The 21,829-nt window shown below is 37.1% G+C and overlaps 5 protein-coding genes across 5 annotated transcripts; 4 read left to right on the plus strand and 1 right to left on the minus strand.

Moving 5' to 3' along the window:
• Nucleotides 1-530: 530 nt before the first annotated feature.
• LOC124396226 (glutathione S-transferase omega-1-like) lies at nt 531-4,618 on the plus strand. Its single transcript, XM_046865324.1, is given in 8 exon segments — nt 531-686; nt 907-946; nt 3,029-3,137; nt 3,275-3,357; nt 3,360-3,496; nt 3,700-3,801; nt 3,957-4,063; nt 4,328-4,618. Coding segments are annotated over 7 exon segments (720 nt in total). The 5' UTR covers nt 531-686; nt 907-915; the 3' UTR covers nt 4,479-4,618.
• Nucleotides 4,619-5,005: 387 nt separating this feature from the next.
• Nucleotides 5,006-9,230, minus strand: LOC124396213 (inositol 1,4,5-trisphosphate receptor interacting protein). Its single transcript, XM_046865299.1, has 2 exons — nt 8,840-9,230; nt 5,006-6,846 (listed from the first exon to the last, which is right to left on the minus strand). Exon 2 carries the CDS (start codon nt 6,834-6,836, stop codon nt 5,184-5,186), a length of 1,653 nt encoding a protein of 550 aa, XP_046721255.1. The 5' UTR covers nt 6,837-6,846; nt 8,840-9,230; the 3' UTR covers nt 5,006-5,183.
• Nucleotides 9,231-10,204: 974 nt separating this feature from the next.
• On the plus strand, nt 10,205-14,108 carry calhm3 (calcium homeostasis modulator 3). The gene is made up of 3 exons (XM_046865312.1): nt 10,205-12,496; nt 12,669-12,924; nt 13,123-14,108. Exons 1-3 carry the CDS (start codon nt 12,210-12,212, stop codon nt 13,570-13,572), a joined length of 993 nt encoding a protein of 330 aa, XP_046721268.1. The 5' UTR covers nt 10,205-12,209; the 3' UTR covers nt 13,573-14,108.
• Nucleotides 14,109-14,461: 353 nt separating this feature from the next.
• calhm1 (calcium homeostasis modulator 1) lies at nt 14,462-16,902 on the plus strand. Its single transcript, XM_046874493.1, has 3 exons — nt 14,462-14,531; nt 14,659-15,230; nt 16,402-16,902. The coding sequence occupies exons 2-3, from the start codon at nt 14,682-14,684 to the stop codon at nt 16,897-16,899; spliced, it is 1,047 nt and encodes a 348-aa protein (XP_046730449.1). The 5' UTR covers nt 14,462-14,531; nt 14,659-14,681; the 3' UTR covers nt 16,900-16,902.
• Nucleotides 16,903-18,472: 1,570 nt separating this feature from the next.
• On the plus strand, nt 18,473-21,795 carry LOC124401950 (calcium homeostasis modulator protein 2-like). The gene is made up of 2 exons (XM_046874506.1): nt 18,473-19,050; nt 19,866-21,795. Exons 1-2 carry the CDS (start codon nt 18,505-18,507, stop codon nt 20,274-20,276), a joined length of 957 nt encoding a protein of 318 aa, XP_046730462.1. The 5' UTR covers nt 18,473-18,504; the 3' UTR covers nt 20,277-21,795.
• The last annotated feature ends 34 nt before the right edge of the window (nt 21,796-21,829 follow it).

Consider the following 21,829-nt stretch of genomic DNA (forward strand, 5'->3'; position numbering starts at 1 on the left):
TCAATATTCAATTACAGGTAGTCGTCGACTTACGACCACAATTGGGACAGACAAATCGGTCGTAACACGATTTGGTCATAAGTAGAGTAGGCTATATGTACAGTACTGTAAAATTATGCCGGAAGCTGGTAAAAAATAACGTTCGCCGCAGCTAGCGATTGTGGTCGTAAAGTCGAATGGTCGTAAGTTGCATAGGTTGTAAGTCGACGACTACCTGCATTTATTTTGAGTTTTATCTCAGATGCTCTAGCACTCAATTAACGGACTCATTATGGGATTGAGGTATTGTCCTGTGGTTACACTGTGGCCAGAAGTTTGATTAAATTAAGTTTCAAATGAAGCTTTTCGGCTGTTTACTAAGAGCACAGTAATGACTAACAGGTAGAAAGAAAGAAAGAAAGAAAGAAAGAAAGAAAGAAATACGGACTCATACATTATGCCTTTTCTGAACGTTCAGCTAAAAGAGCCGACTCATGGAGTCAACTCTTTCACCATTTCTGGAGGTAATTTCATATCCGGGTACTATTTGCATAATATTTAAAGAGCACTATGACTCCGGAGTCGGACAGACCCTTCTCAAGTTTCCTAAGACAACAGATTGTATACAGAGAGGAACATTAACAGATTGTATACAGCCTTCAAACCAGATCTCATATTTCCTCCTCCTGCTATCACACAGCCTACAGGTGAATATATTGATTCCTTGTCATTGGGAACTCTTTATTTTACAATACACACAACACATAGTTCATTTTAATGCGCATAAATTACGTCATGAGCCGTGCACATTTTTTTTCCGGAAATCGGAAAACACAAACTGATCTGTTGTTGCAAACTTGAACTTTTACTTAGCGCTTTGTATTTTATTAATACAACCATAATCACACTTTTTACTTCCATATCCAGATCCTGATTATGGCTTCAACTCAGAAATGCCGTGGAAAAGGTAAGAAACACACGCATTCATTATCCGCAGATAAACTCGTATACGGCTTGCAGAATCTTCTTTTATTATTATCACAAAACTTGTATTTCTTTATTTCTTGCTCCGAATAGTTTTTTTTCAAGATGCTGATTCATTTACATAATAATGACTGTTTATACTCAAAATGCAAAAGTTAGTTTTGTTCAGGAGTCCATTGTTTGTACTGAGCAGTTAAACTGGTTTTCTTCTGCATTTCTCACTACAGCAAATATATGATTTTAGATACACATTTTTTTTACTATTACAAAGGTTCTGTTTCTATCTGCTATAACCAGGCAGAAAAACATTGAGCTATTGTGCACTGATAAAACTATACGCAATTTCTGTAGCAAATCTGTACACTTTTTAAATGTTTACAATGTGAAAAAAATGTTTTCCTTCTTATCCATAATGACTCAGCAAAATAGATATGGGTGGAGTAAAGGGTTAAAACATGCACTGTCAAATCACAACTGTTTACTTTCCACTTGACTATAATGAAAATATGAAGCATGATATATAAGTATGTGGGTGTGACCCAAAAGTACAGATTAAATAATCTTAAGGCACACAAAGCTTTTGTGTACCTAATTTCTGAAGCAAAATCTTAATTATGAATATAGCTTATATACCGAAATAGCTACAAGGTACTGTACTGTAATTTAGCCATTGTTTTATGTCTAATCAAATGCCATGAAACCATATTAATGCTTTGTTTAATTCCAAGTTTGTTCATTTATTAATTTTGTTTGCTGCACTGAGGAGAGAAGGTGTCCCTTATGGACTTTAACTACACCTAATGTTTCCATCTTTACACTTTTACCCTGAACTTTCTCATTAGGGGTCTAGCTTTGTACCTACTGTCTCAGGATTGATGCACTTATTCTTAGTCATCTAGATTTGTCCTGTTTAGGGATCTCGGGCAGTCGAATTTGCAGTGTATGTAATCCCTACATCTGGAGCGTGAATATACGTATGCACTCAGGCACCAGTGCACTGTAGGGCACCATGCACACACTCATTTACACCTACAGGCAATTAAGAATCACCAATCCATCTCCTGCCATGAACTAAACGGAATCCTAAGATCATCCTGGTGGGTCTGGAGCTGTGAGATCGCTGTTCAGCATGCTGCACCACTCTGCCACTGCTGTTAAGATGCTTTGTGATAATGTCAATTGCTCCAATATAAAACAAACAAAACTCACTTCCCTTACACACTGGGTTTGTCAAGAATAAATCTGTGTAAACCTTCTTTTTAACAGTCTAAAGGATGATATTCAAAGCACTATGAACAATGGTTTACACATTATTAATCCTCAAGACGGTTCTGATTTTGTCTGCTATGCCATGCATAACAACATTGAGGTATTGTTCACTGATAATAATTATAGGGAATTTTTGTTGCAAATCTTTAAACATAATTTTTTCCCCCATAATGACTCAGCAAAATAGACATGGTGGAGTAAGGGGTTAAAACATGCACTAACAAGTCACTGGACCTTAATGAAAATATTAATCATGTTATATAAGACTGCAGGTGTGTCCCAAAGGAACAGATAACAGAGTCTTAGGGTTGGGCCAAGAATCTCCAGAACAGCTTCAACACCTTAGCATAGACACTAATGCTCATGAAACAGTGCTGGAAAGATGGACATCTTTTATCAGTTTGGGGTTTGGTGATGGTGGGCATCTAAATTGATAAGTCATACAGGAAGGGGCATACAGTCTATTGACTAAGAAGGTCAGAACTTATAACCAGTTACACAAATAATAATCATAATCCTCAAACCATTTATTCAACCCTGGTACCTGGTGAAGGAGATGTGTGTGGTCTTCCTGGAAATGAATACCAATCAAGATAGAAACCTTTCTCTATAGGAAAAAAAAAGGTTATCAGTCTGAATAACTTTGCATTGATTTGCAGTGAATCTTACTTTAATAGGACAAGAAAACACAGTATTAAATATACCTACAGAATATAATAGAAATACCCATTTTTCTGTACACCATTACATTGATCTAAGCTTAGGTTGTTTATTTGGCATCTGATATATTTTGCAGGAAGCTGCGCTCCTGGGGCTGTACCCAATGGCAAGATACGCATCTATAGTATGAGATTCTGCCCATATGCCCAGAGAACCAGACTGGTACTAAGTGCCAAGGGTATAGAGTAAGTCCACATGTTACCATAAGTACAAATTTCTTGAGTGTGCATAGCACTTCAGAATTTATTTGCTACTAAAGAGTAAAATAGAATTTATCTTATGAATATAAGAAGTTATAATTACTCCCACCATCTCACTGTAGGCCTGAAACTATCAACATCGATCTGAAAAACAAACCCGAATGGTACCTGGAAAAGAACCCTCTTGGCCAAGTGCCTGTCCTGGAGACCCTAATGGTCAGATAATCTGTGAATCGGCAATCACATGTGAATACTTGGATGAGGTATACCCTGAGAAGAAACTTTATCCCACTGACCCATTTGCAAAAGCCCAGCAGAAGATGTTGCTGGAGGATTACTCAAAGGTATGTCCTTTATTCCCACAATAAGCCGCAAGTACCGGTATTTACAAAACATAGGAGAATATTTTAAACCATGTCAGGAGCCTGTTTTCTCACAGTTCTTTGAATTTCAGTTTGAAGCTTTAAGGAGTTTTAAAAGCACAAGCACTTAAGGAGTCTCCAGTAATACAACAATCACGAAAAATTCTTTTTTTTTTTACTTTCAGGTTATTCCTCTGTTCTACAAAATTCCCATGACTAGAATGAAGGGTGAGGATGTGTCAGCACTAGAAGTAGAGTTGAAGGAAAAGCTCTGCAAACTGAACAAGGTAGAGTGCAATATTTAAATGATAATTATATCATTTATCTTATTTGAAATGAATTATATTTTTACCCCAAAGTAGTAAATGACCATCCACACTGACTAACTTTAGTGTTGTATGTAAAACTGTATTTATTTTATTTTCATTACATTCTTTGGCAGGTTTTGGTTAACAGGAAAACCAAATACTTTGGAGGCAATTCAGTCACTATGATTGACTACCTGATCTGGCCATGGTTCGAGAGGGTGGAGGCCTGGCAGCTTAAACAGTATGATTTCTTATTTATACAAGAATACAATAAAAGCAAGCAAATAAACAAAAAATAAAATAAATAGAATAAAACATTGCACATCTGGACCAAAGCAGATCCATTATGTTTACAGCAGCTGGGTGGTGCAAAGTTAAATTCTATTTTTTTTTTTTTCTATTTTTTTTCATACAGTTCATCCTAACTTTCTAAACTGCATTTCGAGAATGAATATATGTATAGTTTCAGATGGATTTACATATGAACACTTTGATTCTTCCACAGATGTCTGGATGGCCTTGCAGAGCTGAAAAACTGGATTTTGCTCATGAAGGAGGATCCAGCAGTAAAGGCACTCATGTTTAGCACAGATGACCACAAGGTCTTTTTTACCTCATTCATCGAGGGAAAACCCAATTATGACCATGGTTTATAAAAAAAAATGTTTATACTGAAATAGCTACAAGAAATACTATAATTCATCCACTGTTTTTTCCGTACAAGCTTTTGTACAAATATAATGCCTCGTCACAAAATGTCATGAGATGAAATTAAACACAGCTTCTTTAATATCAAGTTTGCATATTTTCTTTGAATTTTTTTGTTCTTGGGCCATCTAATTTGCAGTGTATGTAATCCCTTCATCAAGAGCGTGAATATACTTATAGCCTGCATGCATTCAGGCTACAGTCCACTGCAGGACTCCATGCACACACTCATTTACACCTACAGGCAGTTAAGAATCACTAGTCCACTTCCTGCCAAGAACATGAACATAATTTACACCTGTGATGCTTTGTAAAAATCTCAATAACTTCAGGGTAATACAAATAAAACTCAGGTGAAAACCAAATCTGTGTAAACAGTGTATAGGATGATATTCAAAGCACTATGAAAATAGTTATCATGCATTTGACTAAAGGAAAACATACCCAATCCATGAAAAGGCACTTAAAAACAAAGAAAATTGTGTATGATTTATTTTTTTAACATTACACTTAAACAAGCATTTATTTTTTTGATATAAACACATTAGCACATAATAGCTGCCTGTCTACAATCATCAAAACCACAAGTGCTTTTCTAATCAAATGTACAACTAGTACTAAGTAATTCAGTGCATAAAAAAATATGTACGCAGTTATGTTCTGGTGGTCTCCACGACTGATGTGGAACCTCTTAAGTTGTTGTCAATGGCTGAATTGAGTCCACCGTTGGCTGAGTGTGATGTGTACTCTCGAATAAGCACTGGTGCATTTCTGAGCATCTCTTCAAAGTTTTCCACTATATTTGCATAGACCTGCCTCTGTAACACTAGAGGCCTGAAAAGGTTTATTGGTTCTGCAACCTGAAATATTGCTGGAACCCCAATTTCAAGTGGAACAAGTGGATTCCCAATGATAATGTGAGTTAGCCTCTTTTCCTGTAGGCTTTTTTGTAGAAAAGCCAACAAATCCCGCAATCTCTGGTCCAGGTTTAGCGGTCTCCATGATGTAGGAGATTTACTCAATAGTAGATGCAAGAATGCAGTTTTTAGATGGTAGTTTGTAAGGCCACTTTTACCTCCTAGACCTGACTGTTTTTTGTGCAAGAATGAAACGAGCTGTAGGCATCGGAGATGACAAGAGTTTCTTGGAAGTTTCTTTGCCATGTGTTTGAGCAAGTTTCTTTCATAAACAGAGAATGAGATATGCCAGTAGACATCTGTGGTGTTACTGGTGTCTGAAGGAAAATAAGAGATAAAGTATGCATGTGTGTCTTCAAGTTGAATAGCAGGTGTGATGTTTAAAACAACAACCTTTCCTGACTTGAACCTGACCTTCAAGGCACCAGGGAAATCTAGGTTTCGGAAAGTGAGCTCAAACTCATATTTGTGCGAGATTCGCCCCCATGCTCTGGTCACTGAGATCTGGAACCATTTCATGAACTGATCTTTAGACAGATAAGCAGTGTTTCTTGAGCAGAGCAGTTCTTCCAAAGCATGGTCATCGGCTTTGTTATTGTGTTTTTTGTTGTGTAGCAGGCAGAGCATATCATCATCAAGTGCGGTATTGCCAGAGAGGCAGTCTGGGCAATTCTCACCAATCTTTACCAACTTAATCCTCCCACATCCTTGCATGTCCAAAGGGATGTTAGACGATTCACCACACCAAAGCTCAAACTGAAAGTGGTATGGTTCTGGTATTACAAATGGCACAATGATGTCAGACATAAAAGGCTTATACACTCTCCAGGACTCAAACATGCTGCCCACTCCAATAAAGTCCTCAAGTTCCATGTCAAACTCACGGTCACAAATGCTCCTAAAAGCTTCCAGAAGGTCATCTGCAAAGCCTTCAACAAACTCCTGCACTCTCCCACACTCATGGACAAATGATTTAAAGTTGGTCTCACAAAGGTTGCTTAGGACACTTTTGTCGAAAATCAGATTCTTAGGACTGACAAATCCACCATTGGTGTACGCTTCATTATCTTCAATATGGTCAGGTGCATCACCAGAGATCATGTCCTGTCTACAAACTTCAATAGTAAAAAAAATGACAAGAGAAAGTGTGCTCCAGAAGTACCAACCATAGTAGTCAATGCTAGAGTTTGTCACTTCTTCATCTGCCTTTGAGATCTCTTGTTCAAGGCGTTCATGTTCTGCTTGCAGTCTCTCTTCATGCTCCTTCATTCGGGCCAAAACGTCATGTTCCTCTTCGGGGATTGTAGTGTTCTCCTTTGGGAAAAGCAGTGGGTGGTTGAGAATAGCAGCTGCCACAAACACACAAACCCGTGCTATATACCCCTGCATCCCTGCGTATCTGCGGAAAAGGTCAAATGTTACAGTTTAATATAAAGAATGGAAAAGAATTAATAAGATTCTATTATAACACTGTTTCATGTCTTAAAATGTTTGGCATCACAAGAAGTGTACATTTTAAACATTTTAGTGAACAAGAATCGGCTTATTTTTAAGTCATTTTGCTGAATGCACGACGTGGTCAGCAAAGCATGAACCATCTAAAATTTAAGTTGAATGAGGCTGCAGTGAATGTAAAGGAAGGAAACAAACAGGAAATTGTGTAATTTGCAGATCTCAATCCGTACAAACATTTGCACAGTAAAATGCATTACTTAAACTCAGTTGTGCAAAACATTTCACATTTCATAAACAAACCAAAATCCATGAGAAAAAAAACTGAAAAGTTTCCTTAAAACCGTTACTGGCAATCTAATAAAAACGTAAACAGATTACCCGTTTCTATGCCAACATCTATTGCTTATTTTAAATTTCATTTTGAAAGGCTGGTTATTTTGTAATAATGCTTGTCATCAAATCAGTAAACAAACTAGCGGATTTAAACAAGACTTCCTGTCTACACAAGTTCATTTGTTAAATTTAGTACACAGGATTGTGATCATTTCACCAGTCAATGTCATGTAAAAGACATCGTATTTGGAGTCTATTTAGGGAAAATCTCTACACATCTGTATGCAGGCCTGCCATACAACTTTCCTGGGTCCTGGACAAAACACTTAAGAAGGATCCATTCTTAAATTAAATTAAATACAAAAATTCCTATATTTTATTCTAATACATTTCTTCTTAACTTTTGCACTTCTCCCTCATGCATCGTCTTAACAAACATTAGCATGAACTAAAGTATTAAAGAGAATACATACAATGTCACATATGAAAAATGTCTGTAATTCACCATGTTTTATTGAAGGTGGACAGTGTTATCATGAACAAAATGCTCTATGTCAATGGGAAAGCAGGACAGGTTCTCTGGTTGTCCTTGGTGTCAGAGGTGCTGTCTGGCGGTAGAATGTGCATTGCTTTGTGACCCTCATTCATAATACATGATGTAAAGTGCAGTGTGTCAAGGAACCCCAAATAAAAGCCCACAGAATATTTGTTTTAATTCGTCAGTCCCAGTGTATCATAATAACTGTAGTGTTATTCTGCGCTGGATAGATATCTATTAGTGTGGATAAAACCTGAGATCAAGTCAAGTTTATTTCTATAACGGTTTTCACAACAGACATTGTCTCAAAGCAGCTTTACAGAATTTAAGAGTTAAGGTGAATGATGTGTATTTATCTCTGATGAGCAGCCATGGTGACTGTGGCAAGAAATAACTCCCTTAGATGTTATGAGGAAGAAACCTTGAGAGGAACCAGACTCAAAAGGGAACCCATCCTCATTTGGGTGACATCAAGATTATGTGTGATTATAGTCTTTAAACAATACAGAACACTGAAGAGAGAAGCACTGGAGTGGAAGATTATGAGTAATGTTATTTCTACAGTCTTATACAGTAATTTGTGGTTATAAATCTAGGAGCTACTGAGCAATACATAAAATAGCTCAACATTTGAGATCATCATAAATCCAACACCAGCTTCTCCATGCCAGATCCTTGGTGTAAGCCATACACCTTTTTAGTAAATACCAGCATATATTTAGAAATACACCTACTTTTGAGCTCATGTGGCTAACGCCTGTTTTCTTTATGAAAGATACAAAACAAGATACAAAAGCATCCTACATCTTATAATCGGCCAAATCAGCTATAATCAGCAGTCTGAAAGCATTACTTTTTTTGTTTACAGAAACATCAGTTGAGTTAAACCATGTTAAGACTATATAATGTTAAAGTGTAGCTACATGCAGCTCTTTTCACCCACAATGACGTAAATAACTCAAACTAACGGTTCTCGACAACTTCCCCCTTTTTCGTTGGATTAGTTTCTCATTTTTAAACAGTTACATTTAGCATCAATTTCTTCAGACAAATTAAAAAAGCAAACCTTTCAGCGTTTTACTCTCAGAGTTTCATCTCCATGTGGTCCATGGTCTAAGAAGAAGCGCAGTGAAACAGTAAATGTGACTCGGGTGTTTTAGACTCTGTGGGTTGAGGCGGAGAACATTAGTAGTCATTTCCTGGAGCAAAGCCTCCGTCCATTTTTCCTTTTCTTTTTTTACTTCTCCAAAAGAACGGATGAGCTGAAGCAGAATTTACTATACAAAACTGTCCTCACACTCCGCTCGCAGAGTATATAGTATTGTATTTCTACTAAATATATTTCACCGTTTTGGCATCAACGTGAAACTGGCTTATCAACAAGGCGCCTGAGTTGCCAAGTCCGCGATTTCCCCGCCGTCCTGGTTTCATTTCAGTGCTGCTCAGGGTTTGTTTTTTCTCACATCAAAGGTAATTATGGAAAATCTAAAATATATTTAGAATAATTATTTTCATCTTAAAAATGAACTGTAATTACAAATGCAAAAAAATTACCAGATATACTGTAAATATTCTTTTGGTCAGACAGTTCATTGTTTGGCAACATTCCTTTTGCTTTGCAACTTTATGAAACCAAACCATAGATAGATAGATAGATAGATAGATAGATAGATAGATAGATAGATAGATAGATAGATAGATAGATAGATAGATAATAAAAAGTGTCGCTTATTTGTGGCAGGCAGGAGCATGTCCCCACAGTAAAATATTTGGTACACTGATTGTGGCATACTATAATTTATATAGTGGAATTCAGTGTTGTTCTCTGGTTATTAGGCAAAATAATGTACAGTCCGCCTAGCGTTTGATCGAAGAACTGCAACGTCCCACTTTACGGGTGCCTGTTTTTATAAGATCATGTTTCAGTTGATGTCTTATGTTTTGAGAAGTTCCTTGTTCATGTATATGTTCATGATTTACACAAAAAGTCACACTCTAATAAAACGAAATTTGTTTATTTTTTAAGTTTATATTTTATTCATATTCAAAAGAGAAGCAGGTGAAACAAACTAACAAAAAATGATATATGTAAAATATTTGTATTTTAAAAATGTAAATAACATATATACACCTTGAATTCCTCTAGTATGTATCTTTTGCCTAGGAACTACATAATGTGTATCTTTAAAGCTTTACTTTACTAAAGATAATTATTTTGTGCAATTAATCATATTACCAGGAGACAGATAGATGAATAAATAGGTCGATTTTTCTGTATCTATTTGATATATATATATATATATATATATATATATATATATATATATATATATCAAATAGATACAGAAAAATCGACCTGACTCCTGGTAATCTGATTAATTGCACAGAATAATTATCTATATATATATATTAGTTTTTTTTATACGGACAATTTATTTGCACAAACCTTCTGTACCGTACTGGTCAGTGCTATAGTGTCTTTGTATCTAATGTGTTGACAGTCACTGTGTTTTTCTGTCTTCTTGTCTTATGTTGTCCTTTTTTGCAGTAAATGTTGCACATGGGTTTTAATAGTTTTGTGTAGTTCTTTGTTTCTTTTTGTTTGTTTATTTTGTCTGCTGTAGTGCCTCGGTCCTATAGGGAACATTGTTTCATTTCACTGTGTACTGTGTATATGGTTGGAACGACAATAAAAGAGACGCTTAATGATTATTGCAATGTGTGATGTAATTTTTGCAAAACAGCACAACTGGAAACACAATGTGCAGCGATTTAGCTGTGATTAACAGAGACAACACAGTTGTACAGTTGTACAGTGCAATGTATAATGAGCAGTATCAGTGCAGTAAGCAGAATACACATTGCAAAGATAAAGTCCAGTGAGTTTATTCTAGAAATATGCTCCAAGGCACAGCAGTGAATAGTTTTTTCTGTTTGTTAAGAGTTTCTTGCTACGGTAAAGCTGAATGAGTCTTTTAATGAAGATATGCTGTTTGACCATTTTGGATAGTTTGCTTAGTGCCCTCTTTTATACAACCACCTCCCAAATCTCTGGAGCTCTCCCTGGAAAAATCCATCATTATATTATATTTCAAAGAGGACAGCATACAGATAGACTTTAAAAATACAATTCAAGAAGACTTTAGGAAGGAAATGCAGGATTTTTAATAAGAAAGCACAGGGCTACAGCAATTCTGCACAGAAAACACAAACAATATAAAACTATGTTTAACAGTTGTGAGTGAAAACTATAGTATGGTCAATAGTTCAAATTACACATTCAAAATGAAAGAAAAGATGTTCAGCACTTTTAACAATGGACCTTGTACCAAAGCAGCTTTGCAAAAATAAATAGATTATGTATATACTTATTTATATTTTTAGTAATAATATTATTAAATTGATAAATTAGTACCTATGTTTATCCCTAATGAGCAATTAAGTGATGACACTGAGAAAAACTCATCCTGGAATAAGGAAGAAACCTTGAGAGGACTCACAAGGAAACCACATCTGGGGGACACCAAAGATGTGGTATAATGAATTGAACTATTCATTATAGTGTTGGGGTTATGAACTGTTCATTGATGGAGACTCGAGTGTAAAAATGTCCACTGTGATTGTTGTCCTATGCCAACGTAGCAGACTGTTTATATGAATTGCAGTCCAAATCCATATTCATACTTCTTGAGTTGTATCCTTCAGAGTAACAGCGGAGGACTCATACTGTGTGTAAAGTTCTGTTGCTTTAAAAAGTCATTTAATATGTAGACTATACCTATCTATATGCATGTTTTATGTTTAAATGTAGGCAGTCTACCTATATGCATGCTTTAAGTTTGAATGTAAGCTATATCTACTCATGTGCATGTTTTATGTTTGAAAGAAGTTAGAAAGAATTGTTTATTATTTGTTTTCATAAGAGGTAATTTCGGGCAAAACTGATTGGTCTGGGGGTTCCAGCCATTCCTAATAATATAATTCCAAAAGAACACATTGCCATGTCATGTGTCTCATCTTTTCTCACTTCGTGCTGTGCACTGTGCACTGTCCTCTAGTGTTATTTTACTGTGTTCGGCTTTGATGCTGTGTGGTTATGCACCTGTTGGGTGGAGCAGAGGAAGAGCTGGAGCTTCTGCACTCATGGTGTGTTGGACTGAGTTAGTGTCTCCACTTAGACAGGGGTTGGTTAATGCCATTGACTTTTTTATAACCGAAAAGTAATCGACAAATACTGGAATGGGCTCTAAATACGGCACGTTTGAAGCGTTTTATAATTGTCTTTAAATACGAAGGGATAGGGTAAAGCGGATTGTTTGTTGTCTGCGTAATTTGGATACAGCTGGGTTGCATAAGTTGCTTCTACAGCCGACACTCTTTACTACACTGCGTTGGGTTTTTTTTTTTAAATTCTAATAGTTTTTCTAGATTTCCTCATGGATCGCTTAAAGGTAGTTTTGCAGTATTTTCAGTCGAACTCCGAGTCTATTTCTAATGGTATATGCGCAATGCTGGCTCTGGTAAGCGTGAAGCTCTACACGAGCTTTGACTTTAACTGCCCGTGTCTGCCGCAGTACAATAAAATGTACGCACTCGGTGTGATGTTTGTTCCGCCGATTATTCTCTTCTTTCTCGGTATTTTGGTTAACCGGCATACCGGAGTGATGATGGAGGAATGGACCAGACCCCCAGGCATGAGGGCCAAAAATCCAGCAGTTGTCAAGTAAGCATTCTCTTTGATATTCTCTTGCATATTGCACTGAAAATTTAATAAATATTTTACATCTTTTTTATCATACAAGTCTATTTTGGTAGTCTTCTCTTAAACATGTTTCAGTCCATCAGCCTTATTCTCTCTTTTATCTTATTTTTTTTTACATGCAACTCTCGTATAGGTACTTGTTTTCAGCTATGATGCAGAGGGCTATGTTGGCTCCCATGGTGTGGATCCTGGTATCTTTACTGGATGGAAAGTGTTTCATTTGTGCCTTCAGCATGAGTGTGGACCCTAAACACTTCAGTGGATTCCCCAATGACACCGGTCTGGATCAGATCAGGATCATGGCGAAGGTGCCCTGTAAGGAAGACAGCATCTTTAAAGACAACGCTTTCCGCAAAGCTGTCTCACGCTATGTGCGATGTTACTCTCAAGTGAGTGAACTTTTCACATTTTTACCACACCATCTACAGACCACCAAGCATCATTTGTTTCTATGACTCTTTAGACTGAAGAGTAAAAGTACAATTTATTATAACCTGAAAAGGTTTATAGCTAAGTTGGACATAAACAACTGCTTGATGTCTATATGATTATATAAATATTGTAAATTTTTTCTGCTACCTTTTCAGGCAATAGGTTGGTCCATCCTGCTGTGCCTTATTTTTCTGGGTGCAGTGGCTCGAGTGATTAAACCCTGCTTCAATTATGCCACCTTTCTCCAAACACGTTACTGGAGCAATTACCTGGATGTTGAAGCAAAGCTTTTTGATGAGACTTGTGTCCATCATGCCAGAGAGTTTGCCAGAAGATGTGTAGTGCAATTCTTTGAGAGTATTGAAGACAACGAGGTTCTCAGGATGCCACTTTCCCCCAACCTCAGATTCAAGAACAGCCAAAATGAGAATGAGGAAGAAGATGAGCGCCTCCACGGTGTGACCAGCAAGGATCAAGTGGATCACCTGCTTGAAAGTTGGTTTCAGTGCAGACCTGAGCTGGATGTGACCAAGATGGTGTATAGACCTACTAAATGCATTTCTTGGGAAGACCCTAATGGACATATACTTTACTCTGATGTGTGAAGTGACAGTAACAGATTCTACTAGTGCATGTATTTAAAAAATATAAGAAATAAAACTTACAAGTGAAGTGTAAATGTAAGGGAACCCGCTGAAATCGATTCAAAAAGAATTTAAAGGTCTTAATTGTGGTAATGGAAATTTCACAAAGTATATTCCTCCAAAACCATTAACTTAGTTAGAAATAAGTGGTTTATTTTATTTAGAAATTAAGGATTTAATCATGTTCAAGGTCTCGTGTAAAGCCTTGAGTAAAAATTTTGTGCTACCATTGTGGGAAAAAATGCTATATTTAATAAAAGATATTGCATACAGATACAAAAACAAACAGGATTTTTTTACTTCAGTTTGGACCAGACCTTTTGACAGTCGAGTTAGAAACCTTGCATGCTCAGATTTGCCTGTGCCAGGACTGGATTTGTTTGGTTTTGCATGGCTCTCCCCACACTCATTCCTCAGCAGTGATATGCATATGAATATGATGCAAATGTCGTTGAGATCCATATGTCAGTAAATACAATAAAGAGACTTCAACGCTTGCTGAGATTGACCTGAGTAGATTTCTTTGATTTTGTGCCACATAAGAGCTATTAATTATTATAAGAATGTGCTTGAATGCTTAAATGTGACGATGATAAATGATTATAATAAACTTTTAGCTGAAAGCAAATTAGCCTTGTTAAATATTCGCACACTGTTAAATAAAAACAAAAAATTAATTGGATTATATGAAAGAGGTATTGGGCGGTAAGGAGCGGCCAAATGCGCACTCATCCACGGCTACGTCTCAAACCACACACTAGCCTCCTAAATAGCATGTCAAAACTGCAGGCCAGGTGACGTCATGACCTGACATAAGCCTACAGCTGGATCCGATAGTATAGTGTTTGGGACGAAGCCCAGGTGTGCGCTCCTGCGACTCTTCACTTCTGCGCGTAAAGAGAAGCGGCTCGTCTGTTCCGGTAACTCATTTATCATTTCTGAGAAGTGAGATCGTATGTAGGATTAAATAAAATTGTATTTAGGATTTTTTTATTTTAAAATACAAATATTCGACGCTGTTTGAGAGTTTTCTCGCCTTGTGATCAGTTTCCAAACGCCATTCTGCCAACATGGATAAGTTTCGGATGATGTTTCAGTTCCTACAAGCTAACCAGGAGTCTTTTATGAACGGTATTTGTGGAATCATGGCCCTGGCGAGCGCACAGCTCTATTCCACCTTCGAGTTCACCTGTCCGTGTCTGCCGGAGTATAATTACGCGTACGGGGTGGGAATTCTGATCATTCCTCCACTGTGGTTTTTTATGCTCGGGTACGTGCTGAATAATAACATCTCTGTGCTGACTGAGGAGTGGAAGAGACCCACAGGCCAGCGGCAGAAAGAACCGTCTGTGCTGCGCTACATGCTCTGCTCCATGACCCAGCGCGCGCTCATCGCTCCCTCCGTGTGGATCGCAGTCACACTGATGGACGGAAAGAGCTTCTTGTGTGCCTACAGCGCTAAGCTCGATCTGAGCCAATTCCTGAACCGGAGCCGCGTGTTCATGCCCGATAAAGACATGGAGAGACTGCTGGCCACTATTCCCTGCAAAAATATCTTCAACGCAAGTGATATCATCAACGGGGAGGCAGCATCCAGGTACATTCGGGTTATGTCGCAGGTAATTTTCACACACACACACACACACACACACAAAGATCTAGAGACTGGAGTCAATTTCTACAGCCTTAACACACACACACACACACACACACACACACACACACACACACACACACACACACACACATATCTAGAGACTGGAGTCAAGTTCTACAGCTTTAACATACACACACACACACACATACACACAGTTTTAGAGAGTGCTGTCAAGTTCTACAGCCATAACACACACACACACACACACACACACACACACACACACACACACACACACACAAAGATATCTCAGCACAGTAATTCTTATATGAGGAGCTGAACCATGCATGTCAGCCTTAATTCCTTCAAAATTGTTTTTCTTGATTTACATTGGTTTTAAGCCTACTGATGACAGTCTACAATGAAACTGTTGATCAACATGTGGACTTTTACAACCTTTGAACCCCATGTGGGTTTACACTAACCAAACCCACCAGGAGATGTGACCATGGCGAATATGGATGAATACAATGACTTTGCGTGAAGCTTAAATCTGAACAAAACAAGCAAATTATGCTTCGTCTCACACGTATTCACACATCTCTCTCTCTCTCTCTCTCTCTCTCTCTCTCTTTCTCTCTCAGTTCCTCTCTCTCTCACACACACACACACACACACACACACACACACACACACACAAACATGCAAACATGAAAAGGTTTACAGGGAACTCAGATGCATGAAAACATTTAAAAAATATACCCATATATTACAGTTAAATTTTCTGGGGGTGTAGAGAACGTTAGGAGCAGTTTGAGTCTAAGTATTGAGATTGAGATTAATAATTGGTTTTGCAACCAGTGGTGATTTTTCACAATGTCAGCACTATTGCATGAAAAGCACAAAAAGCTCAGCTCAACACTTACGCACATTGATACAACAAAGAAGAAAAATTATTTACCTGCTTACCTAAAGGTGGTCTTCCAGCTTGTGGGATTTGGCAATTGGGAGTAGGTCAGGAAGCTGGAGATTTCATGGCTCATCAGCTAAAATTAAATACATTTATGGTGACTTAAAAAAATAGTAAAAAAAATATGAAAATATAGTAATTCAGCTTTATTCACAATGCCTCATAAGTGATAGCTGAGCTTGTCAAGTGATGACTTTAAAACATTTTCTGTTTGTTTCCTCAGGCCTGCGGCTGGGCATTTTTAATGCTGATGACTTTTGTGGCCTTTCTGATAAGAGCAATCAGACCTTGCTTCACTCAAGCCATCTTTCTGAAAACCAAATACTGGTCCCATTACATCGATACAGAACGCAGGCTCTTCGATGAGACATGCAAAGAGCATGCCAAAAGTTTCGCTAAGGTCTGCATTCAACAATATTTTGAGAGCATCAGTGGTGAAATGATGTTGCCCAAGATGATTGTGAAGGACAAGGATGAAAAAGATAAAGGCAACAATGATGAAAAGCCTCTGAGTGAAGAAGAGAAGCTCCTAGGGATTCGTGAAAAGGACGACATGAATAGAGTTCTGTGGAACTGGCATACCTGTAAACCTGCACTTAGCATACATAAGTATGGAAAAGATGAAAACACTCACGAGAAGTCAAATTCCCCAGTTCACTTAAATGGTTATCACAGGCCGAGGTCCATGAATGAATGCACTGCGTATTATTCCAAGGTCTGACTTACAAGAATGGATAACATTTACAATCAATGCAGCAAAATAATGCTATGCACACACCCAAATATAACCTTAGCCTTTACCTCAATAAACAAATGGAAACCTATTGGCTTCCTGGCAGCTTGGTAGCTATTTGGGAGAATGTCAACTGTTGGATAATGGTTAATGAATGTTTTTAATATTTCTCACTTTAGACTTTTTTATGGAATATTTACACAGTGGTTGATTGGGCCCCTGAGAAAGGCTCTTAACCCTCTGCTTTAAGGGTTCCATATTATTACTGACTTATTGCTCTGTTCTCAACTTCTTAACTAGCTGGGATATAAAACAATTTCACTGTGCTGTCCTTCTTTTTCCTCTTCTTCTAATCATGGGATCTTTTTTAAGGCTGTGTGAAAAAAACTTCATGGGAATCTGTGTATCACATGGTGAAAGTGTGTATGTTAATATATATCTTTACCAAGAGGTGGTGCTGTTGTGCAATATTGACCGCGTTTAAATATCATATTATACGCAAAGATGGCTGGAAAAGCGGATGGGGAAAAAGTCTTCCTAATTATTAAATGTGCTCTTTGTGTGTGCTATCTCAGCTAAAGCAGATGTAAATGATCTTTTTGGACCCTTTTTATAGATTTTGCTTGACACAGGTTTTAGACTGCGAGGAATTTCTCTCTTTTTACTCTTAGTGTTTGCCTGGTTAGTGGTTTCGCCCTGCAGCCTCTTTTCGTGCTTTGAGTTTCCTGACCACATGTTTTGAATACTTCTGTTTTCCACTGGATTTGAAACCATTCACCAGCCCAACTCACGGAATATTCCTGCTGAGGAAAGAGATTTTAAAGACTGTTTTCTTACTTTCTTTTTAATTTGGGCACTGTTTTATAGTGATGTATGTGCATGTGACTTTCTTTTATACTAAATTTTAGCCTCTAATTCTAATTAAAACCTGTGGGATCCTTGGAAAATTTACACCTCTTAGTCGTGGACCGTAGGTTTGTATGACTTTTTTGTCTCTGTTAACTTTACTCTGTTACTTTTCCTGTACATGGCTATATAAACTCTTAATGTAACTATAGTACTTTGAATTTAAATGCAATGTTATATAACTCAAAATGTGTCTTCTTGAAACCTACACTGGACACATCAGTGCTCTGAAGAAAGAAAAGAGTAAAATTGTGAATAGTACATTTATGAAGAGCAAAGTAGTACAAATAAAAAGTACTGTTTATTCTACCTCTCTAGTCTTATTTCAGTAATAGTTTAAAAGAGTAACTACGTGCTGTTCTTCTCAAACACTCCATCTGATGGTATCAGCATTAACCTTTAGCAGCTTTTTCTTTTATTTTTTTTTAATAAGGCACACTATTGTTGCTTTAATGTCATCCATGTCCTTGCTTGCCTTAGGGCTTTCATGTTACAACTTGTTTTACTGTGGTTTCCCAGGTATGTCTACACCAATCCAATTCAAATATATTCCCACTCTGTATTTCTTTTACAGGGACTTGGAAATTTTAGATCCAAGATCAGATTTTTTTAAGCAACAGAACACCAAATTCCTTCATCAGCAGCACACAACTACCAAAGGTAGGACTTAACAGGAAGTAGGATTACATGGCTGCGTTTATTTCCGAAAATTTTAAATTTGCTGCTCTTTTTTTCAAGAGTAAGGATGTGGTGATCTTCAATGGGCTTATAGCCCTGGGGACAGTGTGTAGTCAAACAGCATACAACATATTTGCCTTCGATTGTCCATGCTCTGCAAAGAGAAATTATATGTATGGCTTAGCTGCTATTGGCGTGCCAGCCATAGCATTCTTTTTAATTGGAGTAATGATTAATCGTAGCACCTGGGACCTTATTTCAGAGTGTCGCATTAGAAAATGCCGGAAACTTTCTGGGGCTGCTGCTTTTGCTCTGCTGGGTTCAATAGTGGGGCGTGCAGCAGTGGCCCCAGTTACATGGTCTGTAATCTCACTCCTCAGAGGAGAGGCTTATGTTTGTGCTCTTAGTGAATTTGTGGATCCTCAGTCTTTGGAAAACTTTCCTTTTACTACCCAAAGTCCTATTATCATGGCCCAGTTTCCCTGTAAGGATGTGCCTGCAGAGCTGCTACACTTTTGGAAACAAATCGAACGCCGACTCAAGTATGAATCTCAGGTAACAAATCCAAATTACAATGACTATTAGTAATATTTATTTTTACAAGATAAATCAACTCATTAACATAAAAACTCTCATTTACAAAAGTGACCTGATCAAGAAGGTAATTGTTGAACAAACATCAATTAAAGACACAATAACATTGCATATGTTACGAATCCCCACATCTCATGAGAGTGAAGAAGAATAAGTGAAAATAAACTCAATCAAGCAATCAAAACAGAATAACACATTATATACTATCTATAAACTTTAATGGTATTTCTTTAGTGTCACATTTAGAAACTCCCAAGGAGGAACATCATTTTATGATATATTTTTTTCGGATCTTATTCCTTACTGTTTTTTTTTTTTTTACTAGATTTTACTAGAAGACCTGCACACCAGCAGTTTCTTAAATACCCAAACCAGCTGGTCTGACACCAACAATCATGCAACAAAGATAACACTTTTTGTGATGTTTGATGTGAACAATAATTGCAACAATTGAACCTATATCTGCATTCTATTTTTTATTTTTTTTTTGCATTGTGCTGCTGCAACATGATTATTTAATAACTGCATGAATGTGCAGGTGTACAGCTGTTCCTAATAAAGTGGGTGGTAAATGTACGTGTGCATAAAATGTTTTAGAACATTTGTATTTCTAAGACGTGTCATTGATTGTAATATAAATGTTTATTAAAGGCTGTTACACAAAGAGCTTTCTTATAATTCACATCCCCTCAGTAGTTTCATTGAGGTAGATGTTTTATATGCTTTGCCACTTACGTATTTATAACTTATATTGTTAATTTGTTGTTTGTCTCCAGCTGTTAGGATGGATGTTAGTGGCTATCGTGTCGTTCTCTGTGTTCCTGGTGATGTGTGTAAAGCGTTGCTGCTCTCCTCTGGGCTACCAGCAGGAGGCATACTGGTCCACATATCGGGCGAGCGAGCACGCTCTTTTCCAGCGCACAGCTGAGGTTCATGCTAAGCTCTGCGCTGCTGAGAACATCAAGAGCTTCTTTGGGTTTGTTGCTTTGGAGGACGAAGAAAAGGGTCTTCAAGCAACATGCAAGGGGGTTAAAAATGGAATTTCCAGTCTGGAGTGGAACCAGATAACAGGAGTTTACTTATATAGAGAGAATAAAGGGACTCCCCTGTACAGTCGCCTCAATAAATGGGCCAAATACACAATTGGGAACAACACTGAAGACACTGAGATGGACATGTTAGGTTAAGGAGTGGCCATTTACAGTAATCGACTACCTTATTGAAATTTCTTGTGGATAATGACTGTATTCATTAACAAGATACAGTTCTGTAACTGAAAGTCTATTACAGTATGTTGTGTTTGTCTTTCCTGCACAGATCAGAGTAGTGAATGAATGTTCAGTATGATTATTACATGAGATCTACATACATTAATAATTTCTTTAGCTTGATGATTGTGTGATACAGTTACAGATACAGAAATGTGCATTAATACACAATGCATACTAAAGCAGCTTTTTTGATTTATTAAGGATGTAAGACATTGAAAACGTTTTTAACAATGTATGGGCTATTTATATTTTTTTACTTTGTTATGAGAAGGATTGTATATTGGTTTCTTCAATATTTTTATTGAATTGGATTTTTTAATACTTAATAACTAGCAACAAACCAACATCGGATTAAATACCCTATAAGTGTTATTTTGAGAATGCACTGAATTTTATCTCAGGTGGGTTTTATGGTGAAACATTGAGTAGCACTGCAACCTCATAGCTCTAGGCTAGGGCTTTAGATTTAATCCTGTACACAACATTCACAACAGTGTTTCCCAGGATTGCATGGGTGTCCTTCAGGTTCTTCAGTTTCTGTCCACTGTTTTAAAAGACAGTTGTTTGTGTGTGTGTGTGTGTGTGTGTGTGTTTGTGTGGTTAATTGTCCTGCCATGCATCTGGGATTGGCTCCAGATTCACCACAAGCCTAACCACAATAAAACAGTAACCCGAGATGTATGAATCAATTTTATCTCAGGTAGGCCCTAGGCTGTTGTTAGATGTTAAACAATACATGTAAAAACATTCACACTGTACTGTGCTACAGTATATTATTTGTATTATATTTGATGTGCATGTGTTGAATATGAACATTCCTAAACCCTATATAAGCCATAAATTAGGCATCAGAAGTTTGGGTTTAAGACAGTTAGTTGGGTTTCTATTCACATTGCTAATTGCAGCTTCAGATGGTTCTTGCATATCCTTTGTTAACACATGCAGTGGTAAAAAACCTGACAACCACAACGTAGGCTTCTGCTAAAAATAGCTGCCTCACTTTGGTCTTGAGATGTTACTTTTCAAATGTGCTTAGAAAGTATGCTTCCTAACTGTATAGACTTTAATTTGAAAATCTGGGACCACAACCTGTAATTAGTTATAATTAAATACACACAAGGACACTATTTAAGTGTTTGTTTGTAAAAGAGAACAATTACTATAACAGTTATTATTTTTATTCTTTGAATTAGTAGTAGTAACTTCAACTCAGTTGTTTGAATCTATAAATCTATCTTTTCTATACTTTGCCCATATTATTTCATGATTTCTTTTGTTTCTGTAGTTTGCCTGGGTGTTGTTTCTAACAAAAAACAATCAAGCTATTATTCAGATTTTGAATGTTAAACCTTACTGATTGATAGTTGTTACAGTTACTGGTTGATGGTAATGTAAAAATAAACTGTGGTGAAAGACAATAAAAAATACTGTCTCACTTTCTCTCTCCCTTCATTTCTGTCTGCTTCTTT

The sequence above is a fragment of the Silurus meridionalis genome, chromosome 2 (genome assembly GCF_014805685.1).
Source record: "Silurus meridionalis isolate SWU-2019-XX chromosome 2, ASM1480568v1, whole genome shotgun sequence".
In the NCBI taxonomy this organism is placed as follows: domain Eukaryota; kingdom Metazoa; phylum Chordata; class Actinopteri; order Siluriformes; family Siluridae; genus Silurus; species Silurus meridionalis.

Coding starts and splice junctions, on each gene's coding strand:
- LOC124401950 (XM_046874506.1), top strand. CDS start 18,505: ATGGCTGCGTTTATTTCCGAAAATTTTAAATTTGCTGCTCTTTTTTTC. Junction 19,051..19,865: donor GACTCAAGTATGAATCTCAG/GTAACAAATCCA, acceptor GTTTGTCTCCAG/CTGTTAGGATGGATGTTAGT.
- calhm3 (XM_046865312.1), top strand. CDS start 12,210: ATGGATCGCTTAAAGGTAGTTTTGCAGTATTTTCAGTCGAACTCCGAG. Junction 12,497..12,668: donor AAAAATCCAGCAGTTGTCAA/GTAAGCATTCTC, acceptor ACTCTCGTATAG/GTACTTGTTTTCAGCTATGA. Junction 12,925..13,122: donor ATGTGCGATGTTACTCTCAA/GTGAGTGAACTT, acceptor CTACCTTTTCAG/GCAATAGGTTGGTCCATCCT.
- calhm1 (XM_046874493.1), top strand. CDS start 14,682: ATGGATAAGTTTCGGATGATGTTTCAGTTCCTACAAGCTAACCAGGAG. Junction 15,231..16,401: donor ACATTCGGGTTATGTCGCAG/GTAATTTTCACA, acceptor TTGTTTCCTCAG/GCCTGCGGCTGGGCATTTTT.
- LOC124396213 (XM_046865299.1), bottom strand. CDS start 6,836: ATGCAGGGGTATATAGCACGGGTTTGTGTGTTTGTGGCAGCTGCTATT.